The following is a 15,125-nucleotide window of genomic DNA, read 5'->3' as shown; positions in this document are numbered from 1 at the left end:
CCTGGGATGGTCAAGATGGTGGTAGCAGGCAGAAAACCTCTGTAGTCGACCAAGAGTGTAGCATCGAACTCTCTGGCCACCTCCCTGGGAACAGTTGCTAAAAAAATGGGCCACCTTTATCTTCTACACCTCCATCATCTCTGGGTTAGTGGAAGGAGTGTTAGGGTTGATGTTCAAAAATCTGGGTTTATATCCAAGCTCTTAGATTTAACTAGAATGTCACTTCTCTGAACCTCAGTTTCAGCAATGGTAAATGGGAATAACAATACCTACTTCATGGGATTGTTGTGAAGCTTGAGTAAGATGATGAATCGGTTTCCGACTGCTGCTCTGACGGATTACCATGGACTTGGTGACTTAAACAACACAAACTTCCGTTCCTACAGTATGGTAGCTCAGAAGTCCAGCATGGGTCTCACTAGAAAGTCAAAGCGGCAGCAGAGCCACGTTCTTTTCGGAATTTCCAAGAGAGAATCTGGTTTTGTTTTCGTTTTTTCCCTTTTCTTTTCCAGCTTCTAGGTGCTGCCCGCATCTTTGGTTCGTGAACCTCTGCCTCCATTATCATAGCCAGCAGCTTCGTATCTCTCTGACCTTTCTTGCAGAGTCACGCCTTCCCTCTGGCCACAGCTGGGAAAGGTTCTTGGCTTTTGAGGATCCATCCCATCTGTACCTGGGCCCACCTGCATCATGCAGGCTGCTTTTCCCCTCTCAAGGTCTTTAACTTAATCACATCAGCAAAGTCCCTTTAGCTTGCAACGTAACATATGCATAGGTTCCAGGGGTTAGGACATCTTCGGGAGGGGGGATTATTCTGCCTGCCACACCGTTCATACTCTGGCCCCCAAAGATTCATGCTTATCCCATATACAAAATATATTCACTCCACGGTCCCCAAAGAGATCCCCAATCAGAGTATTAACTAAGATACAAAATCGACTTTGAGTCTCATTAGGTCCAAAGTCTCAGTTTCATCTTCTGAATAATCTAAATTATGTATGAGTGAGGCTGCAGGTATGAGGCAGCCTAGGGCACAATTCCTGTTGATTTGTGGGTCTGTGAAACCAAAGAAACACGTTATCTCCTCCTAAAATACAGCAGTAGCATAGGCAGAGGATAAAAGTTACATAGGATCTGGTTCAAAAAAGGAAAAAATGTAAGGAAAGAAAGGAGTCACTGGTCCCAAGGAATTTTAAAATCGAGTTGGACAAATTCCATTAGGTTTCAAAGCCTGGGAATAATCCTCTACGGCTCTGCGCTCCAGCCTCTGGGCCATCCTTGCTTGTCATGGAATGTGGCGAGTGTTTGCCACTTGGTAGTCCTAGTTCATTTTGGTTGAACACTTCTTCTCTTTTTTTATCTCTTTTCTTTCACATTTTCCTAAAAGCAGCAAGAAGAAATCTGGCTGCACCATCAACACTTGGCTTGGACATATCCTCAGCTAAATGTTCAATTTCTACTTTTCTACATAATTCTACTTTCCACATAACTGTAGGACACAATTATCTTAAGCTTCTGCTCCTCTGTCACAAGGGTCCCTTTTCTCTAGTGTTCAGTAACGTGTTCCTCATTTCATTTTAAACCCTCACCAGCAGAGCCTTTACTGTTTGTACGTCTATTCATCGTCTGTTCGTGGTGTTCTCTAAGGTGATTTATTTTTTTCCCCATTGTGCTCCTCACTTCCTCCTGAACCTTCCCCAACCTGGTTGTTGATAGTAATCATACTTTTACAGAGCGTTCAAGACAATCTAGACTTTTCTATTATGCTCTGCAACATCCTTTCAGTCTCCATCCATTGTCCAACTCAGGCGTGGCCCAAAGTAGAGAGAAAATGGGGAGGAAATACCCCAACTACTCTTTCTGCTCTCTCGGCTAACGCTTACCACTGACTAAACCAACCAGAAAGCAGAGGGCAAGGGAGTCCTGGTGATGTTGTCAGCAGTTCAGGGCCTGAGCTGGGCAGAAGTGGGTGTGGAGTGGATGGAGCGGGTTGGGGGCGGGGGAATAAAGACTAGAACAAAAGTTTCAAAAAAGGGGCGCCTGGGTGGCTCAGTTGGTTAAGCATCTGCCTTCAGCTCAGGTCATGGGGGTCCTGGGATTGAGCCCCGTGTCAGACTCCCTGCTCAGCTGGAGTCTGCTTCTCCCTCTCACTTTGCTCCTCCCCTCCCTTCCCCTCTACCCCTCCCTTCCCCTTCCCTGTACCCCTCCCTTTGCCTTTCCTCTACTCCCCCCTCCCCTCTGCTCATGCTCTCTCTCTTTCAAATAAATAAAAAATCTTTAAAAAAAGGTTTGAAAACTGTTTGAGTATTCAAACCATTGACCTGATTTTTGTTATGCTAAGGTGTTATGCTAAGAAAGGTTTTTTGTTTTTTTTTTAAATCTTACTGATGATGTAAATGTCCACTTAAAATTTCTTCTAGCTTTTTTATGGCTTATTTTAAACATTCCAATATTCAAATTAGACCTTATAATATTTAAAAAAGACTTTCCCCTGAAATTTGACTTACCTTATTCTTGGCCTACGTTAGCATTCATTGGCAAGTCTGCTCTTCTTCCCTTCGCGCCTAAAGCTGATAGACTGGGAATGGGAGCAGGAATGGGATGGGGAAATTTCTGTCCATCAGCACAGGTCCTTGTGTGCAGCAGACACTCTGAATACTGGTAGAAATAGTCTCATCAGCATGTAGATTTCATGGAACGCTATTCTTTCCATAAAGATATACTGACACATTTAGCATAGCTAAATATAATTTAATTTGCAGATCTTTTGTGCAGGAAATAAACGTATAAATAAAGTAGCTTAGATTATGTTTCCTGATTTTGGGTTCTGCAAATTTAGCCACTGTATGACTGAGACAAGTTTAGCATAGGTATGAATATGCACATACATTTATATCCTGTAGAAAACTCATTCCTTAAACACCCTTCTGAGCACCTCTGGCTGATGACCCTTCTTATTTACCAAGGTTCAATGGATAAAAAGGAGGTGAAAAACCTTACCTTGGTGGAGAAGATAGCTCATTTAGGTAGAGCAGGTCATAAGAGTATGACAAAGGAAAGGAAAGTCCACTGCTCTAGTCTTCAGAGTAATTATTGCATTAAAAAAATCACACTGTATCTGTGTTGTTTAGTTGTAAAGCTTTGGCCCAATCACCCACATAATTATAACATTCCACAGTCATATGTAATTAGATTGCTTTTTAAATGCCCGCCACCTGACAGTTGAGTGGATATGTAAGGAGAAGGAGCAGAGAAAAAAATTGGTTGAATATATAAAATCTTCCAACATGTCAGGAGATGACTACTAGGAACAGAAGCACGATACACCACGTTGGGCCACGTGGCGAAGCACCCGGCAGGAAAATTGAGGGGAAGACATGGGCAAAGCCTATATTGTAGTTATTGTGAGGCAGGGGGAAGGGGCTGACCAGGTTTGGGGTTGGCTAATTTGAATAAGTTTTAGTGGGCTTTGGGGCATAGGGGCAACCCCAGTTGTCTGATGTCTGGCGCTGGGATAATTAGGGCGTCGGAATATTGCCTTCTGGAGTGTGAAAGCCAGATGGAGGAAGTGGTGCAACGTGTGGGCTCTGGATGATTTGGTTTACATAACAGAGGTGTGCTCCCAGACAAGTTATTTACTCTCTCTAGGGGTTAACTAGCACTGGAAGGGCAGTCTCACTAGGATTAGCGAGGCTCCCAAATGTCAAACAATCATAAAATACAATTAAAAACATTATTAATATAGTTGGACTCAAAACACCTCCAGGAAGTCTTCATAAAGTGTCGAATCCTGTGCCGTTGATAAGTACTGCAAACATGGCTGCCTCCTTCATTCGTGCGTATTTCAGGGTAAGATGAGACCGTATTAAGGAACCATAGTATTTACGAGACAATGTTTGGCATTTTCTTGAGATCCAAAAATGATACTCATCCAGTCATAGTAACAATTTCCTTCCTGTGATTTTTCCGTATTTGGACTTGCCATTTTATAGGTTATGTCAGGGTATGATAGTTAATTTTATGTGTCCACTTGACTGGGGCACAGGATGCCCAGACAGTTGGTCCAACAGTATTTGGGGTGGGTCTATGGAGGTGTCTCTGGAGGAATGGGTGAAGCAGATTGCCCTTCCAACGTGGGTCGCCTCATCCAATCAGTTGAGGGTCTGAAGAGAACAAAAAGGCTGAGCCTCCTGCTAGGAGAGAATCCTTCCTGCCTGACTGCCTTGAGCTGGGACAGTGGTTTTCTCCTGCCTAGCACTCGAACCACAACATGAGCTCTTCCCGGGTCTCGAGCCTGCTGACCTTTGGACGAAAACCACACCATTGGCTCTCCTAGGTCTCCAGCTTGCTGACCGCAGATCTCGGCATTTGTCGGCCTCCATAACTGTGTGAGCCAATTCCCAGGAGAATTCTCCATGTACCAGGGAAAGTGATGATGTTTGCTTTCCTTCTCTCTCTCACTCTTTTCTAGCTCCTCTGGTTGAATCCTGTTTTTATTTTATTTTATTTTTTATTATTATTTAATTTTCCCCCTTTTTTAATTGGCTGTGTACCCTTGAGAAATATAACCAGTCTCCTGCAGCCTTACTTTTTTCGGTTGTAAAATGAAGATACCGTGACCGCCTCCAGTGCCCAGCGCAGTGTCCGGCACATAGAAATCTGCCGTAGGATAGTGATGAACCAGCTTTACAGGATCTAGCTTCTGCTTGTCCAAAGAAGCCATAAGCGAGAGGGGGACTGGCAAAACTCAGGACTGGTAGAAGGAGAGAGTTGTGAGTCCAGAGGGGTGGGTGGGCAGAGTGCCCTAAAGGAGTGCAGTGAGCATTAGAGGTGGATTTCTCCAGAAGCACATGAAGTTTAAGCATCAGGGCCAATCTCTTGACCAGGTCCTTGTGGGTGCAGGGAGTTTCAGGAGGGGAGGGGCAGCCAGGTTGCAACCAGGAAGTATTTCTATGCTTGTATTTCTGATAAATTGCCTCAGGGAGATATCAGAAGAAAGAGTCCTGAATCACTAAGAATCCAGACAGTTACTGTGATTTCTTCTCTCATTCAAAGTTAATATTAACTGTCCCATCTAATTTTGTATTTGTCATTTCGGTCCCTAAATTGTATAGGCTTAATGACCATAAAACCTGGATCTGCCCTTGCCTAGCATCCTGCCTCTCTGGGAGATGGTGCGTGGGGCCACTTGGGGTTGTAGGCCTCTTGTGCCTGGCCAGGCCCTGCCAGCAGAGAGGCTGTCTCCAGATCTGGAGCTGCGTGAAGTCCTCCTCTGACTTGCTAGCTTCTGCTCCAGGGGCACTCAGAAAGACTGCTGTTCCCATCAAGGACTCACGGTGGCTCCAGCCCTGCTGCTGACTCATTGTGTGATATTTGGAAGATCACCTTGCCTCTCTGAGCCTCAGTTTGCCCATTTGTAAAGTAGTATCACTACTTCCAGTGGGGGCTCAGGTGTGGGCCCTGTGAGTAGCCGGGAGGGAAGTACGATTATAATTGTGTTGCTGGTTCTCATATCTCTATTATCTTGCTATAATATGCCCACAACTTACCATTTCAGTGACTAAAAAGTAGAGCCACCGCCCACTCTGAGACACTGGTTTTGATTTTTGTTTTTTGCTGTTTCAGTCATTTTTTTTTATTGTGGAACTTTTCAGTTTATACAAAAATACACTGCCATGGCGAATGCCCTTATATATCCATAGTTGGCTTCAAATTATTATCAACTCATGGTCAGTCTTTTTTTTTTTTTTTAAGATTTTATTTATTTATTCGACAGAGAGAGAGACAGCCAGCGAGAGAGGGAACACAAGCAGGGGGAGTGGGAGAGGAAGAAGCAGGCTCATAGAGGAAGAGCCTGACGTGGGGCTCGATCCCAGAACTCCGGGATCACGCCCTGAGCCGAAGGCAGAGGCTTAACCGCTGTGCCACCCAGGCGCCCCAACTCATGGTCAGTCTTGTGTCTTCTAAGCTCCTACCTACTCCACCTCCCTGTAGTATTTTCAAGCAAATTCCAAATCATTTCAATTTTAAGAATCTCAGTATATATTTCTAAAAGTTAAGGGCTCTTCAAAAATTATATCAATGCTACTATTGTATCTCAACCCTCCCCAGGAAACGTAATGTTTTGTTTTTTCTTTCAATTTGTAGATTCCCTCCCACTCCACTCCACGGGGCAGAAGTTACTTTAAATTCGAATGTCAATAAAATTCAGCTGGTAGGCATTCTCCTTCAATTATCTCTTAGGTCTAAGGCTGTGAGAACTCAATTGAGAAATCAATTTGAATTAAACTCTACTGCTTAAATTAGTGATATAACCTTAGGGAAGTTCTCTAACCTTATACTAAATGTCAGTTTTCTCATCTGTAAAACGGGGATACTAAAATCCCTTTCCAAAGCTATTGTAAGGAGTCTCAGAGACAGTAAGTACAACTAGTAAACGCCTAGTAAAAGTAGCTATTATCATTATGAGTTTCTCCCTTTTCCCTATCAAATCCTGTCTTCTGGAAGTAATTTGGGTGAGATGTAACTGAGGATAGCTGTAGGGCCCATAGACGTAAATAAGCCTAGGAAGCCCAAGGGGGAGGAGCATGTGGAGGAGGAGGGGCCTTTCTGGAGCCTCAGCACCTGGGCACTAGGTGAAAGCCCCACCTGTGCTGTGTGGACAAGGCTCACTCGTGTCTCAGAGACTGGGACCCACAGGGATTCAGAGCATCAGGACAAAGCAGCTCAGAGTAAGCTTGGCCCAGGGAACCGGGGCGGAAAGGCAGGGTGGGAGGAGCAGACTGGGTGGCCAGAGCTGGAGGCTGTTCCTTATCTATTTTTCGCTTAGATTTTGGAAGTGTTAAGCTGACAAGTTAAAAGTTGGCTTTGTGGTTATTGAAACTCCCTGCTCGGTGGTAGGCTTGTGGTAAAGCAATTGTGAACCATACAAAGACCCACTGTTTGGGCAAGAGCAAAAGTAGCTGAAAGGTTAACTACAAGTCTTGCTGGCCTGATGGATCTTTCATTAAGAATGCTCTGAATAGGGGCACCTGGGGGGCTCGGGCAGTTAAGTGTCTGCCTTCGGCTCAGGTCATGATCCCAGGGTCCTGGGATGGACCCACATCAGGTACCCTGCTCACGGTGGGGGTGGGGTCTGCTTCTCCCTCTGCCTCTGCCCCTCCTCCCCATTTGTGTGTTCTCTCTCTCTCAAATAAAATCTTTAAAAAAAGAAAAAAGAATGCTGTGGAGTCCCAAAGACTTGTCTGGACCAGGGCCCGGAGCCAGCGGCCCGTAATGTAAGTAGGAGATGCCCAGGTTACAGTCGTATCTTTCAGTCAGCAGGGATTTTACCTGGCCAGTTAGACTGCAGATAGAACAAAGCATTTATGTTGATCCCTTGCAGGGGGCACTCAAGTGATTTAGGATTAACTGAAGAATTTTTATTTAATTTAGAATCATGAAATTATTTAATTATAAAATGTATTACATGCACTTTTTAAATGAAAGTTAAATTTGCCTTACTTTTTAAGAGTGTGTATGTTTCACCTTGCAAGAATGTGAAGTGGCTGCGTTCTTCTGTATCGTTGGTAGTTAAGTCTTTTTTTCCCCTAGGGGTTGGAGGGGCAGAGAGAGAGGGAGAGGGAGAGAGAGAAAGATGGAGAGAGGAAATCCATCCATAAGCAGGTTCCACACCTAGCACGGAGATCACAGGGCTTGATCTCAAAACCCTGAGATCATGACTTGAGCCGAAATCAAGAGTCAGGTGCTTAACCAACTGAGCCACCCAGGTGCCCCTCATTGGTACTTAATTCTTATTTCCTAACCTAACAAGTAAATATGTTTTAGGCTATCTTCTTGAGAGACTACGAAGTCATATTAGATGTATGCTTCCTAATTATTTTGTTGACAGAAATATTCTGTTTCTTTTCTGATGACTTCAGGGTCAAGTTTGGCCTTTCTTTCTGTTTGCCTTCTGGTTAAGATTGTGTGACAGCTGCTTCCTGTCATTGTGGGGTTTTTTTTTTTTGGTTGTTGCCATAGACTTGGTTTAGGTCAATGTCAGAAATTCTTATTGGCTCCTGAGTAGTATTTTCTGACACCCCTTCTAACATTCTCACACCAAATGTAGGTTTTTCTATCAACCAGTCTCTGACACCAAGGGGGTGTCCAACAATTCTGGCGTTAACTCCCAGAGTTCAGACCCCACAGGTTAAGGGCTCAGCCCCACAAGACTGCCCCCACTTCAGATGTCCTCTGTAAATGCAGTCCCAGGGCACCCACACTTTTACCTGGCTGACTACATATTTGGGGGTTCCCATGATCCCCCCCTTTAGGTTTGATAATTCACTAGAATGACTCACAGAACTCAGGAAAACACTTTACTTATGCTTACCAGTTTGTTACAAAGTGTATTGCAAGTCAGAAACAGCCACGTTGAAGAGAGCGTAGGGATGGGGCCGGGGTGGGTGGCACAGAGCTTCCGTACAGCCACACCCTCCTAGCACCGGTCACTCACTCAGAAGCTCCCAGCTTCTCCCTCGGGGGTTTTTACTGAATTCAATCCTCAGGACATTCTGCTGATGGCTGTTATTAATGAAGTTGGGAGGACTTTGTGTTTATAAATACTGAATCCAGAAACAGGCTACGGGTGGCTGCTGAAATAGAACAGAACTAGCCGTCTTGGAGGAATGAAGGAAATATTTGTGTAAACTCTTCCTCTTTCAAGAGAAAAACTATGGTGTGTTAGGCTGGAAGGGGACTAGGAGGTTAAATAACCTTAGATGAAGTGCTAGAAACCAGAAACTTAGCCAGGCCTCCTTCTAGATCATTATTGCTTAACCCGGTTAAGATGTAGCCTCAAGACTGTAAAAAAATAGTTTCCCTTTTCTGGGAAGTGAAGAGTTTTGCGGTGATTCTGTCATTTTATGAATAACATGAAAAGGCAGGATGTGATCGCTATCAGTTCACAGTAAAATATATTCTTTCTTGGGGCGCCAGGGTGGCTCAGTTGGTTAAGCTTCCGACTCTTTTTAAAAAAAAATCTTTATTTGAGAGAGAGAGACCAAATGTGTGCACGCATGAGTGGGGGGAATGGCAGAGGGAGGGGGAGAAGGAAGACTCCCTACGGAGCAGGGAGCCAGATGCAGGACTCGATCCCAGGACCCCCAGGATCATGACCGGAGCTGAAGGCAACCGCCTAACCAACTGTGCCACCCAGGCGCCCCCAAACTTCCAACTCTTGATTTCAGCTCAGGTCACAATCTCATGGTCTTGGGATGAAGCCCCACATTGGTCTCCATGCTCAGCGGGGAGTCTGCTTGAGATTCTCTGTCTCCCTCTCAGCACTCACATGCTCGCTCTCTCTCTCTAAAATAAGTAAATAAATAAATCTTAAAAAAAAAATCTCTCCCCACGAAACAGCAACATCCTACTTGCTGATTTTTCTCCACTCCTCAATCATTAAAAAAATATCAAATGGCACGATTTTCAAAATGTAAAATCTAGAGTTCATTAAAGAAAACGTGAGAAAACCACATACAAAGAAGATGAAAAATCAATTATAGTTATATCAAAACATTAATAGTTAGGTGTCAGTACCATAAAAAAAAATAGTGTCCCTTTTCTGGGAAGTGTAGAAAATATATCTGGCTTTTTTTTTTTTTTTCATTTAACAGTATCATATAAGCAACGTTTTGTTGTTGTTGATAAAGATCACAGAGATAGTAGAGTACAGAGGTTTAGAGTAGAGGCTGTGGCACCAAAGTGCCTGGATTCAATTCATAGCCCACCACGTATGGGCTATATGATCTTGAAGTCACTTACCTGCTCCCTGGCTCGATTTTATCATCTGTAAAATGGGGATGATAATGGCATCCAACTCATAAACCGAATGCTTATGTAAAGGACTTAATACATGTTACTTATCAAAATAAAGATTTTATCATAACATTAATATATGTATATAGCTGACATTTTATAAAACAGAAAAGCAGAAGAAATCAAAATCACCTATTACCATGTATAACCATACTTAACCTTTCCCCCTGATGTTTGACATCCAGACTCGTATTCCTGCCCCTCCACACCATGTTAAATTGAATCAGTCATGAATTAGTGTTGGTTAAAACAGTCTGGGACCCGAGGCTTCCCTGGCCAGTGTGGAGCCTGTGGTTTTTTTCTGTAACCAGGATATAATCAGATCCAGTCCACAAACCAGTTAACTAAGGGTTCACCATATTAGGAATGAATATGTGAGAAATATCTTTGTAAAGGACTTTTTCTTTAGCGTTAGTGGTTATTTCCTTAGCCTCTAGGAATCCCAGAAATGGAAACACAGGGTCAACGGATGAGAAATGTTATTTTCTAGAAGGGTTGCACTGATTTTAAACCTGTAGCTACAATTTCTGAGCCTGCCCCACTCACTGTAGGCGTCCAAATCCCCCCACCCTCACCCCACCTCCCCTTGCTTCTCAGAGCTGAGATATTGAGGAATTGTTGGGGGTGCCAAAACTCTGGAATAGTTAATTCTGATCAAAGTCAGCACTCGGCTCCTCCTCCTTCCCACTGGGTCATTCCTCCCTCCTCCAGGGCCTTTCTTGTTTCCTTTCCCATCCTTTCCCCCTCTTGGCTTTGTTTAATCCCCTCACGTAGCCTTCCTCTTCTTTAGTTGGGGGGAAAATAATATAATTAAATTGTTCCTCTGAAGACGTTCGTGACCTTAGCAGCTAGAAGTGTTATCCTCCAGCTGGATACCTGCATTTTAGTAAAGGGTTCCTGGGGCATTGTTGAACCCAAAGGACTGAACTTGATTTGGGGCAGTGGAATACCCAGAGAGGGTGATATTTTGAGTCTGGGCCCTTCGAGTTATGCAAGTAGATGGTATGCAAGGTGCGAGGCCCGTCCTGTGGGTGGGGTGAAGCCAGGGCCAGTTTCTGAGAAGCCCTCACTTTCCTCACTGGCAAAGCACTAACTGCTCAGCACAGAAACACGGTTTCCTAAAGGTAAAGTGTCTCTGGGAGGAGCTGTGAAGGGGAGTTTGTTTACTGAATTGGACATAATGAAAGACCACCAGCGGCAGGTGCAGATTCTTTACATAAAGCATAACTTTATGATACCAGGCAGGGCTCCTTTTATGGCTGTTTTATCTACTGGTTGAAATTTCCAAGGGTGTGAAGGGCTTTTGCTTACGTGTAGCCAGTGATTTGATTACACTGCATGTCCGTGGGCAAGCAGAGCCAGGAGGCCTCTGAGTGCGGCCAAGGCCCCAGTTACCTCGATCTGAGCTCTGAGTTGCAGAAGGTCGGTTTTTTAGGAATGTTTCTGTTTGGTCAAGGTCTTAGGTGCCCTTTATGGCAAGGAATTGTACAGGTGTCTCTCTGTGGACTCCTACATCTTTGAGGGACTAAAAAATCTAAGAAACAGTTACAGAGGTGAGAGGTGCATGAGAGGAGAATGGGTGGCAGCTGGAAAACCACAGGATGCCCTAGATTTATGGACGGACAAGGATAAGTAGAGGCAAATTATTAGAACTTAAAAGGTGAGGACTACTTAGTTCAAACAAAGTCCCAGGTGACCTGAAAGAAGGAGGATGAGAGAAATGGAAAGCTTAACCAATTGTTAACTATCAGTGGTCTTCCCAGGAGACTTTTGACCACAGTCAGATGGGAAGATGGTCTTGAGAGCAGATGGTGGGAACCAACTAGAGCTGGTCAGACGCCAGCCTTCCCTTCCTCCCCGAAAGAAAATGCTTTGGTCCCATAGTGGTCCCTACTTACTCATAGACTTGTCTATTCCTTTCTAGCCTGATCCAGCCTGAAGATGACCCCACTGGCCACTGTGATGTCTGGCCCTCGAGCCAGGCTCTTTGCCTGTTTCCTCAGGCTGGGCACTCAGCAGGCTAGCCCCCTTCAGCTGCACACAGGGGCCAGCCTTGCCGCCAAGAACCACTATGAAGTGCTGGTGCTGGGTGGGGGCAGCGGTGGGATCACCATGGCTGCCCGCATGAAGAGGAGAGTGGGTGCGGATAATGTGGCCATTGTTGAGCCCAGTGAGGTAAGTCTCTCCATTTTGCGTGCATGCGTCTGTATGCAGGTGCGCGTGTGTTGGGGTAGGGTGTGGATGGCTGTCAGGCCCTGTTGCTGTCATGTTTCCAGCTTAGTGCTTCTTCTTGTGGGTGCAAAAAGGATTGGGAGAAGGTGGGGAGAGGGAGAGGGAGAGAGGACAGATCTCTAGGCTTTTATGTTCTTCTATGTATTAGTTTCTTAGGGCTGTGTGATTTAAAAAAACAGATTTATTCTTTCACAGTTCTGGAAGCTAGAGGTCCAAAGCCAAGGTGTTAGCAGGGTCATGCTCCCTCTGAAGACTGTGGAGGGGAGAGGGAATCTGTCCCATGTCTCTCTCCTAGCTTTGGTGGTTGTGGACAATCTCTGGTGTTCCTTGGCTTATAGCTGGCATCATTCCAATATCTGCCTCTGTCTTCACATGGCCTTCCTTCTGTGTGTCTCTGGTGTCTTCATATGACCTTCTTATAAGGATACCAGTCCTTGGATTTAGGGCCCACTCTAATCCAGCATGACCTCATCTTAACTTGATTATATCTGTGAAGACCCTATTTCCAAATAAGATCATATTCACAGGTACTGGGATGAGGGCTTCAACATATCTTTTGGGGAGAGACAGTTCGACCCAAAAAGCCCTCCCAATTCCAACCTAGTGTCCAGAGGAGGATCAATGGCCGTTGTACTTTCCTTTCTCTGTTCTAGTCTGGACAATGGGTGATGAGTTGAGGGGCAGGGAGGCCTCTAGGAAAGGTGTTAGTGGGATTGAGAAATTGAAGTACAGGGGATTATAAACAGATTGTAAAGCAGAAAAAGGCAGAGACACTGGGGAGTTAGCTGGGAAGGGTTTGTAAGGCACTATTTCATGCAAAACATTTTAAGATGATCCAGTAGCTTTCAGAAAAAATATTGCAGATTTTTGGTGGCTTGACTAATGTTTCCTGAGGAGCTAGGTGTGTACCAGTTGGGATCTGTGTCCTTGGGAGGGAAGCAAAATGGATCTAGTTCCTGTTTGGTGGGGAAGGCAGGTCAAGAAAAGCACATTCCTTTTCAAGAAGTTTACCCGGCCCCCCATGAGGCTGCCTGGGGCTTAGCCGTGGTCTCAGACTGGTATGCTGTGATCTGAGAGTGGAGTAGGGGGTGTGTTCTCCATCATTTTCCTTCTTAAAATGACTAATTCAGGGTCAGTGTTTTAAATGAAATTGGTCTGAGAGCTCTATCAGGGACCTACGGTGTGTTGTAGCTAACCCATGGGCGGGTCTCCCACTGGGGCTAGTCCTGGTAATGAGAAGGGCTCTTCTGAGGCACTGGGCACCATTCGGGAGGCCAGAGTCATGCTGTCTTCCCCCTTGAGGAAGTGCAGGATGGAAGTCTTTCAAAGGTGCTGTGAGGGGCTCAGGTATTTGGACTTGCTCTCCTGTGTCTGGTTTAGTGATTGGAGGAGCTGATGCTTGTAGTCTGAGCTTGTATTTTTATTCCTTTTTCTGTTCAAGATGGACTTGAAATCAATGAGTTCTCACCACTGGAGACCATTGCCTCCCTCCTCTTTGATCACCTCCATTATTGGCTAAATAGAGATTGCAAAGCCATTTTTCATATCCTCTTTAACATCTCTATGGCTGGCAATTCTGTCCAGCCAGTTTGAGGCATTTTGGCAGTGTTGAGAGTTGTCGATCCCCCAGGCCACTCCATGAGTGGATTGGGATTCTCAGAGGCTGTTAGATCAATCTGCCCTTTGCCCATGAGTCTAGAACTTTCAAAACTAAGTTAGATCAAGAGAGGACCATCTGAAGCAAGAGAATTCTCGAAAACAGTGGAAATTTGGCATCATGGGGTAGGATCTGGTGCCTACTGGCTTCGGGTATAAAACCTCTGAGAAGGGAAAGGAGGGAGTACGAGGGCTGATAGGGAGTGTCTGCAGTCCTCCATGGGCTTGGGAAACACATTTGGAAGTTAAAGAAGTTTTGAGACTCTTCAGAAGTGGTTGTAAACTTTCCAGACTTAATGTAGTCTCCAGATGGTTCCAAGGAACCATATTTAGGCTGCCAGGCTTAATTTTTCTTTATGTCTGTGCACATAAATATATCCATAATGTATGTGTGTGTGTGTGTGTGTGTGTGTACACATATACATGTATATATATATCCATGTACATGTTAAGCATCAAGTCAACTTTGAGCAACAAATAATATAATGGTCATGAAAGATAGTTGATGGCTTTTTTGGGATGATCTTGGCAGAATTCTTGTGTTAGGTGACTGCCCTTCAGAGCCTAACATAATGGGAGACACCAATAGGTGGGGAGGGGGAGACTAACCTTCTAAGGCTTTTTTATGTGATGCTTCAAGGGTTGGGAGGGATAACTGAGAGTCTAGCTCATGTACCTTTAACTGTGACCCTTTTGATCTGTCTCAAATTGAAATGGGTCTCCAAATACTTCGTTTCTCAGAGACATTTCTACCAGCCAATCTGGACACTGGTGGGGGCTGGTGCCAAGCAGTTATCCTCATCTGGCCGTCCCACTGCGAGTGTGATACCATCTGGTGTAGAATGGATCAAAGCTAGAGTGGTCGAGCTGAACCCAGACAAGAACTGCATCCACACAGAGAATGGCAAGGAGGTAAGCATCGGGGTCCTTTGGCTTTTGTTAATCAGGGCTTGTGTTAACGCACAGCCATTATCACACTGCACAGCTACATGGAGAGAGAGCAACGTATGTGCATGTGTGTGCATGTGTGTGTGTGTGTGTGTATGTGGATCCTGCACGAGGTGGAAAGGTGTGTGGTGGATGGAGGATGGGATGGATGGAAGGAGTGAGTGATGTTGAACAACTAAGACATGTATTTGTTGAACCCACCCACTGTTGCTCAATTGCTTGATACTATCTTGCATCTGAATGTTTATCCCACAAATACTACCACTACATGTTAAAATAGCAGCACCTCCCTCCTTTTACCTTTGAAACAGCGGGCTTCTCACCAGGACAGTTGACCGCCCAGAGGAAGACTTTGGAAAATATCCATCCTAGTTACACTAGGGGGGCACTATGCCAGAGTTGTAAAGGACGGTGTGAGTCCTGATTGTGCGGGG

General features: G+C 44.9%; 1 protein-coding gene across 3 annotated transcripts in view; it reads left to right on the top strand.

Moving 5' to 3' along the window:
• The window catches only part of SQOR (sulfide quinone oxidoreductase), a 45,066-nt gene that overhangs the window by 7,703 nt on the left and 22,238 nt on the right, over nucleotides 1–15,125 (top strand). For all 3 annotated transcript variants that reach the window (XM_040620533.1, XM_040620535.1, XM_040620534.1), the window contains exons 2-3: nucleotides 11,780–12,030; nucleotides 14,485–14,655. In XM_040620533.1, the coding sequence (XP_040476467.1) occupies nucleotides 11,797–12,030; nucleotides 14,485–14,655 (405 nt within the window). In that variant the 5' untranslated portion in view covers nucleotides 11,780–11,796. The remainder of the gene's footprint in view (nucleotides 1–11,779; nucleotides 12,031–14,484; nucleotides 14,656–15,125) is intronic.

Source organism: Ursus maritimus, unplaced genomic scaffold (assembly GCF_017311325.1).
Source record: "Ursus maritimus isolate PB19 unplaced genomic scaffold, ASM1731132v1 scaffold_35, whole genome shotgun sequence".
In the NCBI taxonomy this organism is placed as follows: Eukaryota; Metazoa; Chordata; class Mammalia; order Carnivora; family Ursidae; genus Ursus; species Ursus maritimus.
Note: the sequence above shows the minus strand (reverse complement) of the source record. Positions and strands in the feature narration are given on the sequence as shown.